This window comes from Arachis hypogaea, chromosome 9 (assembly GCF_003086295.3).
Source record: "Arachis hypogaea cultivar Tifrunner chromosome 9, arahy.Tifrunner.gnm2.J5K5, whole genome shotgun sequence".
Taxonomy (NCBI): Eukaryota; Viridiplantae; Streptophyta; class Magnoliopsida; order Fabales; family Fabaceae; genus Arachis; species Arachis hypogaea.
The window spans coordinates 20,558,486-20,568,917 of NC_092044.1; the positions used below are offsets into that span (position 1 = coordinate 20,558,486).

Here is a 10,432-nt window from a genome sequence, read left to right on the forward strand (position 1 = left end):
CATATAGATATATGACACTAAATTTATATGTAAATATCAAATTTTTGAGAATCACTATAAACTTTAGATGCTGTCTTAACCAAAGTAACGAGATAAACTTTAAAGTGGTCTCTAAAGTTGTACTCGAGTCTTATAGTAGTCCTTGAACTTAAAAGTTACTCATATTCATCCCTGAAGTTGCAGTTTGGGACTCAGATTCGTCCTTCCGGCACATTCCGTCCATCTAGCACTACTGGAAAGCTGATCTGGACTCCTCCGTGACACGCTGGTCAGGTAACGGCTAGCTGACGTGGATTAGTAAACTTTTATGGTGCAATTTAGTCCCTAAATCAAAATTAAAAATTTTAATCCCCAAATTTAATCATCATTCTCTTCTCTACAGTAATCCCTCTTTTCTCTATAGGCATAGATCTTCATATCCCAAATTCACAAGATTTTTCTTTTTGTTTATTCTTAGTTGAAGTATCTTATAACAATAACAACAACTAAAGTCTTCTTAACAACCATTATTTGAACAAGTTTAACCACTTTTATCCTTTTTTCTGTAAGAAAGATGGTGAGATTATAACATAAAAAAAAGTTATATAATATATATAATTAAAGAAATAATGCCAAGTTTAGTTTCTAAAATTATGAACGTTCATAAAAATTTGTTGACTTTTAAAAAATGATTAAATTGATTCCTAAATTCATAGATTGTGAATCTCAACTCATCTCTAATGCTAAATCAGTTAATTATATTTATTTTGCTTAATTAGTTTTTTATTAATTAGAGACTAAAATAATAAATATTAAATTAGGCAAATTTTTGCTATTTTTTTGTTTTTCTAATATTACCCTTAATTAATTTGAAATACCTATTTAATTATAATAAAATCTTAGACACATTATTTTAATGGAGATGTCATACGATTTGAAATGCCATAATATAACACTTTATATTAATACTATGTGACAGTTAAATTAGGATGATGCACGGTTATTTTGGAATAGAATTCGAAAGAAAATATAATCTAGTATATAATAATAACGACGTAAATTTTTAATTCCGTAAATACAAGAGATAGATTTTTGTAAAATCATATAAAAATATAGAATTGAATTTTGTAAAACATTTTAATTAAACTAGAGTTAAATGAGTGCATAAAATGTTAAATACAAAGACATAGTATGTGACTTTTAATTAATAAAACATAGGCATGCTTTTAATGAAGTCGTAATTTGTAGTCTCTTTCACATCCATATGGAGAAGAAAAGAGAAGAAAAGAAAAGAGAGGGATTATTACTATAGAGAAGAGAATAATAATTAAATTTGGGAACTAAAATTTTTAATTTTGATTTAGGGATCAAATTACACCATAAAAATTTATTAATTCACATCAGCTAGCCGTTACCTAGCTAACGTATCACAAAAGAGTCCAGGTCAACTTTCTGGTAGTGACAGGTGGACGGAATGTATCAAAAAAACGAAATTAAGTTTCAAAGTGTAACTTCAAGGACGAATATGAGTAACTATTAAATTTAAAAACTACTATAAAATTTGAGTGCAACTTCAGAAACCACTTTAAAACTTATCTCGAAAAGTAACTTATACGTTCTAAATGAATAAACCCCAAATCAACCACGAGAAGAATGGAGACTACATACATTAACATTTTCTAATGTACTTAGTAAGGGTGGCTGAATTGATGAGTGATGTAAAAATAGTATTTTTGTATTTATTTATATTTATTTATTCCCCAAAGCCCCAACTAAACCTCGGAGCTGCCGCTAATTATCCACTCCCTGTATAAAAAGCCCCTTATACTAGCAGAGTAACTTAGAGGCTTATAAGGTCATCCATTTCTCCACCGAGCTGCGTGAGAGAGTGACCTTATCCTCTCCCCTCTCCTAAACTCTCCCTTTTCCCCTTCCTTCTTCAAGGCAATTATTATTCTTACTCCTTTCCTCACATAAACGCTCAAATGGTTTCCGTTATTGGCGTTTCTTCAATATACCAAACCCACGCTCTCGAACTCCACAAGAGGGCAACGTCCACAACAACAACAGCAGCTTCGGGTTCTTCCAACGCCGTTTCGCTCCCTTCGTTGTCGTTTGACAACAAGTCGCACTTCAACGCCGTTCTCAGAGCTCATTATCACCTTAACGACGGCAATAGGCGCAGGCTCGGTTTTGTTCCTACTTCTAATGCAGTTGTGACAGCTAATGACTCTTCCGTACTCAGCGAAGAAGCCTTCAAGGGTTTTGGTTTTGACGGTGTTGGCGATGATGATGAAATTGGTTATGAGTATGAGAGTGACGGTGACGCTCATTTTATTGCTTCAAGAGAAGATGAGCTCGATATTTCGAAGCTTGGCTTGCCTTCGAGGCTCGTCGACTCGCTCCAGAAACGTGGAATCACTAGCCTTTTCCCAATTCAGGTCTCTGTTCTTTATTTGATTTTAATTTTAATTTTAATTTTCATGTATGGTTTATTTCGGAATGGTGATGTTATATTATGTAATATATAATGTTATAGTATAGACATGTAAGGTGCTTGTGTTTTGATCATTCCCCGAAGAAAAAAATTATTAAAATTATTATTATTGTTAGAAATTTCAAAACTTTATTATAAAAAATTTAAATACAAGATAGTTCATTCAAATTCATACACGAATTGTATTCTACAATGAATATAGATAATTTAAGACGTGCTAGTTTTTCAAATTAGTCGTGTTATATCAATTGCTTGGGGTTAGGGCTCTATGTTTTACTGTTTCGTTTTTTTCTTCCCATGAAATGTGGCACTCATTATAATTATATATGTTCATTGAGTGTTCGCGTGCTTCTATTAATTTATTGGAAGCTAGATACATGCTTTAGTTGCTTTTGTTAAATTTAACTCAACACTTATAGTTATATGGATTTGGGTTTATCTTATTTCGACTAATGTTGATTTTGTATTGTATGATTTCTGTCAAATTCTTTTGTGGATTTGGTTGGACTCTTAGTTTCCTTTCCTCCTTGCAAATTTACTAACTTTCTGTTTGGTGATTAGAGAGCTGTGTTAGTGCCTGCCTTAGAAGGTAGAGATATCATTGCCCGGGCAAAGACTGGGACAGGGAAGACATTGGCGTTTGGGATTCCCATTATTAAAGGCCTCACTGATGATGAGCAAGGTTCCTTCAGGTGAATATTATTCATGCACAATACACCCTATTTGTTTTAGGATTGCTTGATATATTGATGCATTTGTTTGTTTATTGCAGGCGTTCGGGCCGTCTTCCTAAAGTATTGGTCCTTGCACCTACTAGGGAGTTAGCAAAGCAGGTCGAGAAGGAGATAAAAGAATCTGCACCTTATCTGAATACAGTTTGTGTTTATGGTGGTGTTTCTTATGTAACACAGCAAAGTGCTCTTTCGCGTGGTGTTGATGTAGTGGTTGGAACACCTGGTAGAATAATTGACCTAATAAATGGGAACAGCCTTAAATTGAGTGAAGTTCAATATTTGGTTCTTGATGAAGCTGATCAAATGCTTGCTGTTGGGTTTGAGGAGGATGTGGAAGTAATTTTGGAAAAGGTCCCATCTGAGCGGCAGACAATGCTTTTCTCTGCGACAATGCCGGGTTGGGTGAAGAAATTGTCAAGAAAATATCTGAACAATCCGTTGACAATTGATTTGGTAAATTCTTGTTGCTTTTGACTTCTCTGATCCCTATTATGCACAGAGCATAGTTTTCTTAATCGTTTGTCAGTGGAGTGGAAAACATAGATTATAGCATGTAGTTACAGCATTTTCTTTCTAATTTTATACATGGAATTTCAAAACAGTATTGATTAACTGATGGTATTCTTCCTGAATGTTTGAAGCTTATTGATGCTGATGGAAAAACTTACTTGACTGAAAAGGGAAGTCTTTTTTATGTTGTAAATTTTGATAAACCTATCAAAGCATTGACCTCATGGCTTACTAGCTTGTAATATAGCACGTTTTGGGTTCAACTCTGTAAATCTAGTTGCAATTCCTCATTGTAATCCTAATTTTATCTGTTTGTTACCATTTTGTTCTATGTTTGTCTGTTTGATACAAGTGGATTTGGAGAGAAGGGGAATCACTGTGGAGTGAATTATACTATAATAACATTAGCAGGATACATCTAGTTTCATTTTTAATTCCAACTCTATCAAATAACTGTGATTGTGTTTACCAATGTTTAAGTTATTGTAGAATAATCTTGATTATCAAAACCCACTTTTTCCTTTTCTTTTAAATAAGGTTGGTGATGAAGAAGAAAAGCTTGCTAATGGGATCAAACTTTATGCTATGTCAGCCACTGCCACTTCAAAGCGGACAATTCTTTCTGATCTTATAACTGTAAGTTTACTGAAACTGAAAAGTCCATCCTTATATGAATGGAAGCCATGTCAGTTGCTGGTCTATACCAGAAATATCTTGATTATAGAATGCAGTACAATGATTTCACTGAATTTAACTAAAATTCTATGTCTACGACCTTTAGGTCTATGCAAAGGGTGGAAAGACTATTGTTTTCACACAGACAAAAAGGGATGCCGATGAAGTATCACTGTCATTAACAAATAGTATAGCTTCTGAAGCTCTGCATGGTGATATATCTCAGCATCAAAGAGAAAGAACATTGAATGGCTTTCGGCAAGGGAAGTTCACTGTTCTTGTTGCCACGGATGTTGCAGCCCGTGGACTTGATATTCCCAATGTTGATTTGGTAAGTTCAAGGGACTTGATATTCCCTTGGTGCTTTCTGGTCTTCGCTATTGTATGATTCTTCCCGTGTACTAGCAGTTTTATGTTTTTATTATCCAGTTTTGATTAAATGGTTAGTCCTAAATTAGGTTCAATCGGTGAACACTATACTTCGATAATTCATATTTTAAAACTGACATTTTTAATTGGGAATTTAGTCATTTATTTAACTGTAAATTTCTGAGAACTTATGTCTACAAATTGGGTTCTTGAGATATATTGTCTCCAGGACAGCTGAGGACTTAATTATCTTGAAATTGGGATTTCTTGACCCTTAAATGTGATTTGCTTGTCCAAGAAGAATTCGATTTGTCAATTATGATATATTTCACTTGCCTCTGACCTTATCATTCAATCTTGATCACTGTAAACTATTTAATTGATTTAACAGTTATAATTTTGTTTGATAAATTGTGTTTGTCCAAATAGCAACTTGTTTATTTATATTTTATTTTTCATCTCAATCTCTTTCTGTTTACCTCCAGAGGCAGTAGAAGATCTATATCCCAATTAATTTGAGGATTCTTTTCTTTGACTATTACTGAATTTGTCTGCTCTCAACATAATGAAATTCCTTTCAGGTTATCCATTACGAACTTCCTAATGACCCTGAGACTTTTGTGCATCGCTCTGGTCGTACTGGGCGTGCTGGAAAAGAAGGTACTGCCATTCTGATGTACACCAGTAGCCAGAGGAGAACAGTTAGATCCCTTGAGCGTGATGTTGGCTGCAAATTTGAATTTGTTAGTCCACCAGCTATCGGAGAGATTTTGGAGGCATCTGCTGCACAAGTTGTTGCTACGCTTGAGAGAGTTCATCCAGAGTCTGTTGAGTTCTTCACTGCAACTGCACAAAAATTGGTTGAAAAACAAGGGGTTAGTGCCCTTGCGGCTGCACTAGCCCAGCTCAGTGGATTCTGTAGACCTCCATCATCCCGTTCATTAATCAACCATGAGCAGGTATTGGGGAAGTTTATATTTCAATTTCAACTTGAGCCATTCCAGTTTCTAAAGTATTTATTGGTTCTCAGTGTTCTTTCATCAACATTATGTAAATGATGTTAATCCATGTCATTGGGATTCAACAGAATTTTACGTTTGGCCTAACACAACACTTCTCTTCTATTCAGGCATTGGCTATGTAAAAAGTTTGCAATAAGCTAAACATAGAAATGGTGTTCATGTAACAAAATCTGTCCAGAACATGAAATTGAAAAATCTAATTCTGCTCTAGCTAAACCGCAGATGGAATATAATTCATCAATTTAATAGATGTTCACCTTACTCTAAAGACCAGTTAACTTGGAATACTGATAGAATCCCTACAATAAATATAATCTACCCAATGGAAGAGAAGCAAGAGGAAGAAATGTCCATGGGTTAGCATACACGTTGTAAGAAACTGCTGATCTGGCAGTTGAGAGGAGTGGATGCCATTGGTTGAGGATATATTATGCTAGGGAAAGCATAGTGTGAATCAGGCTTCAAGTTAGGTAGATTGGGGGAAAGACTAGGAACTCTCCGACTGCCTGGACCCTTGCCCATTAGCATTTCTCTGTATTCCTTTTACATTTCTTGGAAACCAGTTGCTGATGCCTGATATCAACTTGATACCTTCTGGGGATATGATTTAGTTCAGTAATTTTTTTTTTCTCTTCCTAGTTCTTATATCTGACACCATTGTATATTCGTATAATATCACTGGTTTTAATTTAATGTTTGCTTAGTTAAGCTTTTGAAAATCTAGTTATTACCTGATTAGTGTTAAGATAACATATAAAAAAAATAAAAATTAGTGAAGGTTGATCCAAAATTATATTTTATTTGCCTTACCTGGTTCAATCTTATAAATGCTGTTTCCGAGAATGTACTTGATTAGCTAATTGAAAGCTCTGTCAAATGCAGGGATGGGTTACATTGCAACTCACTCGAGATGGAGATAATTCTAGAAGATTTCTTTCTGCAAGATCGGTCACTGGGTTTCTTTCTGATGTGTATTCTCCTGCTGCTGAAGAAGTCGGAAAAATACATGTAATTGCAGATGACCGGGTTAGTAACTTCATATGCAAACCATATTGTTCTATTACGTAGTGTTTGTTTCCAGAGACTGGAATTGGGACTGGAGGAATAGGACTGAGTATCGTGTTTGGTGGTCAGAGACTGGAACTAAAATTTCAGTCTTGGGACACAATTTCAGTCCATTCAGTACCATTATGGGAACACAAGGGACTGGAATTTCTGGAGGCAGGGACTAAAACTTTAACATTTTCTTTAATGACTAAGGATATTTTAGTAAATATTCTTATTTCATATCCATATCTATTTTGAACCAAATAAGATACTAAGACATAACTCAGTTCGATGCACTTTACTCCAAACATAATACAGAGACTTAACTTAGTGTCAGTCTCTCTATCTCTGTCTTCTAGTTTCTGTCTCTTAGTCTCAGTTTCTCTTCCAAACACATCCTTATTGTGTTAGGAACTTCTTTACTATTGTCTATCAAGATAACGAACCCATGCTGTTCAATTTATTTGACATTGTTAATACCTAATGTCAGATTCAAGGAGCTGTTTTTGATCTTCCAGAGGACATTGCTAAAGAGTTACTCAACAAGGATTTGCCACCTGGAAACACTATTTCCAGGATCACCAAGGTAAATGAAATATTCGATTAATATATTTAATGCTCAACTGTTTGTTATTTATGTGAAACAGTTCATAAAGGCAATCTCATATCCCTCTTTGTATTGGCAGTTACCTGCTTTGCAAGATGATGGACCTGCAAATGATTACTACGGGAAGTTTTCCGACAGAGAACGAAGTAACCGAAGAGGTTCAAGGGATCAGAAAAGTTTTAAAACCTCACGAGGATATGGGGGAAACCGAGGCTCTAACGATGATTTTGGTAGTTCATACGGGAGAGGGAGTAAAAGTTTTAAATCTGGCAACGGCCGGTCTCGAATGGCAAAAAGCAGTGATGACTGGCTGATTGGAGGTAGACAATCAAGCAGGTATTCATATCATCAAACAAGTTATAATGGCTTTTCTTTTGTTTTCCTGAGATGCAAAGTTATAGTAAGATTTATCCATGTGATACTTAGACATAGGATAATTCTTGAATAGTAAGCTAACAACTAATATTTAGATGGGAACGGCAATCAAACTTGAAAGTTCACCTAAACTCTAGGTAAACTCGAATAGTAAAGCTCAACATGAATTCAAAGAGCTTATAAATATCTAAATTGGAGATCTAAAATTATGAATCCGTAGGGTTTACAAATTACAAATTAACTTGAATTTGAATAACCTTGCTGGTGGGAGCCACGTTTGAGGTGTCTAGATGAGTTGTTAGATTTGTTCCTATGGAAGAATATCATAAGCTTTGACTTCAACTGATGGGACATCCAAATGTGACTTGCAGGGGTGGTAGCTACGGAGGGGCCTGTTTTAATTGTGGAGAATCGGGGCATCGCGCATCAGATTGTCCCAATAAGCGAAGCTTCTTTTAGCTAATGTATCGGCATTTTGGCGCCACCTCGGCAAAGGCTTGATCTACTGCTGCCACTGGTGATGGCCTATTGGGTCTAGAAATTTAAAGATGCTTGCTCAAAAGGATTACAGAATCAAAGACACTTTGCATCTGTCGTGGGGCAATCTCCACAGAGGCCTTAGCCTTGGGTCTTCGATGTATTTGGTTAGCTCATTCAAGATGTATTTAATGATGTAAAATTTATTTGTAATTTGTACTGCGGTTGTGTTCATTTTTGGCAAGAACAGTAACTATGTGGTCCTGTTTTGTCCGTTTAACCGCTTAATAGTATGGCGTTATGCAGAATGTTTACGAATTCCAACTGATCATGATATTGTTGCTTATGAGATGAAGATCATCTTACAAGTTGGTCATTATGCTGCAATCAGGATTTTGCAAAAACACCAATCTCATCTAAAAAATATATAGTATTAGAATCCCGTTTCAAAATGTTATTTTGGATAAATTGGTTGATCAAAAACATATATTTAGATGTAAATTTAAATACTTACGTTTTTTATTTGGACATGGATGCAACAAGAAAGTAGTATGCCAATTTATGTCATTTGCAGGTAAAAGAGGTGACTTAATGGGTGTGAAATAAAGTAATATTTTACAAGCAAAAATGACATTTTGGCAACTTTAAAGTAGTATTATACTAGTATTGAGTACTGACCTTAAAGTTTTGCACAGCAAGGGGAAAAAGTTAAAAAAAAAAAAAAGTCATTCTCATTCAGGAACTGAGAAACCTGATGACGAAGCAAAGAGACAACATCCACAATTGACTTCAACATCTCAATTCCCTACTGAAAAGATTGCAAGTCCAAAATCACACACACTGCTCATTTTCCAAAAAGAACGTTCATAACAGTTCTGAAAACTGGTCCTCTTTTATTGCTCATAACCTCCCTCACAGCCTTCTCATCAGGTTCAAACCCCTTCTCCTTCATCTGCCCCAACAACTCCATAGCCTCGTCAACCTTCTCTTCCCTAACCAGCCCCTCAAACACCGCCGTGTAAGTCTCGGCACTGGGCTTCATCCCCTTATCCATAATCTCCAACACAAATCTCTTGGCATCCTTCAAAACCTTCCCACCAGCAAGCCCCTTTATAAGCACAGCGTAAGTATATGCATTGGGTGTAACCCCAGATGCCAGCATTCTCATGTGGGCCTTTAGAGCTTCCTTGGGCCGGCCCGCGTTGGCGTAGGCCTCAACAATGGCCGTGTGGGCCACCACGTCCGGCACGTGACCTTTGTCCTTGATCTCAGCGAAGAGCTCTAGCGCCACGTGCGTGAGACCCTCTTTGGACAATGCGTCGAACATCTTAACTGCATGGTTCATGAGGCCATCGCCGCTTCTCATGTTGTGGAAGATTCCTTGCAGGTCCTTGGGGTCCTCGGGCTCTTGTTTCGGGGGCTTCTTGCTGAATGGGTCGTAGGGGGGTGGTAGCTTTCCCTTATTGCTGTTCTTGTTGTCTTTGGTGGCGGCAACAACGCTGTCTTCATCGGAGTCGGAGTCAGAGTCGGAGAGTGAGAAGTTGAGTTTGGTGTCGATTGTAGTGTTGGGTTTCTTGGAGGTGAATGGGCGCGTTGTGAAGTGGAAGCTGTAAGATTTGGGATATGGGTGTGAGTGTGAGGAGAAGACGGAGATGGGTGGTGGTTGGAGGAGGGAGGTGGGAGTGCGGGTGCGGGAGGAGGAGAAGAAGAAGGCGCGCGATAGAGATGAGAGTGCGGCTCTGGTGGTGGCGGTGCCAGGGAAGGCCATCGATGCCATGATGCTGTGTCTCTGCGAATTTCTTTGTTATTTGATAGAGTGCTGCTATTGTGCTATATGCGATTGAAGGAATGATGAGAAGGAAATACAAGCTCATAGGACACTCCTAATTAAATGTTTTTAAGTCGTATAATATATATATATATATATATATATATATATATATATATATATATATATATATATATAACAAAAATACAATTTCGTATATCAAAATCAATAAATTTATGTATAAATATATGTGTAATTTAATTTATTTTTAATATATATTTATATTTTAATATGTATTTTATACTAATAACTTATTTTGTTGTATAAGTAATATAATCCTAAAATATCTATGTATTAATATATTTGAAAGCT

The 10,432-nt window shown here is 36.1% G+C and overlaps 2 protein-coding genes across 2 annotated transcripts; one reads left to right on the forward strand and one right to left on the reverse strand.

The window, feature by feature from the left end:
• Positions 1-1,760: 1,760 nt before the first annotated feature.
• On the forward strand, positions 1,761-8,679 carry LOC112710651 (DEAD-box ATP-dependent RNA helicase 3, chloroplastic). Its single transcript, XM_025762973.3, has 10 exons — positions 1,761-2,420; positions 3,038-3,168; positions 3,249-3,663; positions 4,258-4,356; positions 4,502-4,726; positions 5,346-5,723; positions 6,669-6,812; positions 7,324-7,419; positions 7,520-7,776; positions 8,187-8,679. Exons 1-10 carry the CDS (start codon positions 1,965-1,967, stop codon positions 8,272-8,274), a joined length of 2,289 nt encoding a protein of 762 aa, XP_025618758.1. The 5' UTR covers positions 1,761-1,964; the 3' UTR covers positions 8,275-8,679.
• A 246-nt stretch (positions 8,680-8,925) lies between these two features.
• LOC112710652 (uncharacterized) lies at positions 8,926-10,190 on the reverse strand. Its single transcript, XM_025762974.3, has one exon. The coding sequence runs from the start codon at positions 10,067-10,069 to the stop codon at positions 9,137-9,139; it is 933 nt and encodes a 310-aa protein (XP_025618759.1). The 5' UTR covers positions 10,070-10,190; the 3' UTR covers positions 8,926-9,136.
• Positions 10,191-10,432: the final 242 nt, after the last annotated feature.

What these genes read in the sequence shown, in the direction of transcription:
- LOC112710652 (XM_025762974.3), bottom strand. Translation starts at nt 10,069, where the DNA reads ATGGCATCGATGGCCTTCCCTGGCACCGCCACCACCAGAGCCGCACTC.
- LOC112710651 (XM_025762973.3), top strand. Translation starts at nt 1,965, where the DNA reads ATGGTTTCCGTTATTGGCGTTTCTTCAATATACCAAACCCACGCTCTC. An exon ending in TTCTTTCTGATCTTATAACT is followed by an intron (nt 4,357 to 4,501) that starts GTAAGTTTACTG and finishes TACGACCTTTAG; the next exon opens with GTCTATGCAAAGGGTGGAAA. An exon ending in GGAGGTAGACAATCAAGCAG is followed by an intron (nt 7,777 to 8,186) that starts GTATTCATATCA and finishes TGTGACTTGCAG; the next exon opens with GGGTGGTAGCTACGGAGGGG.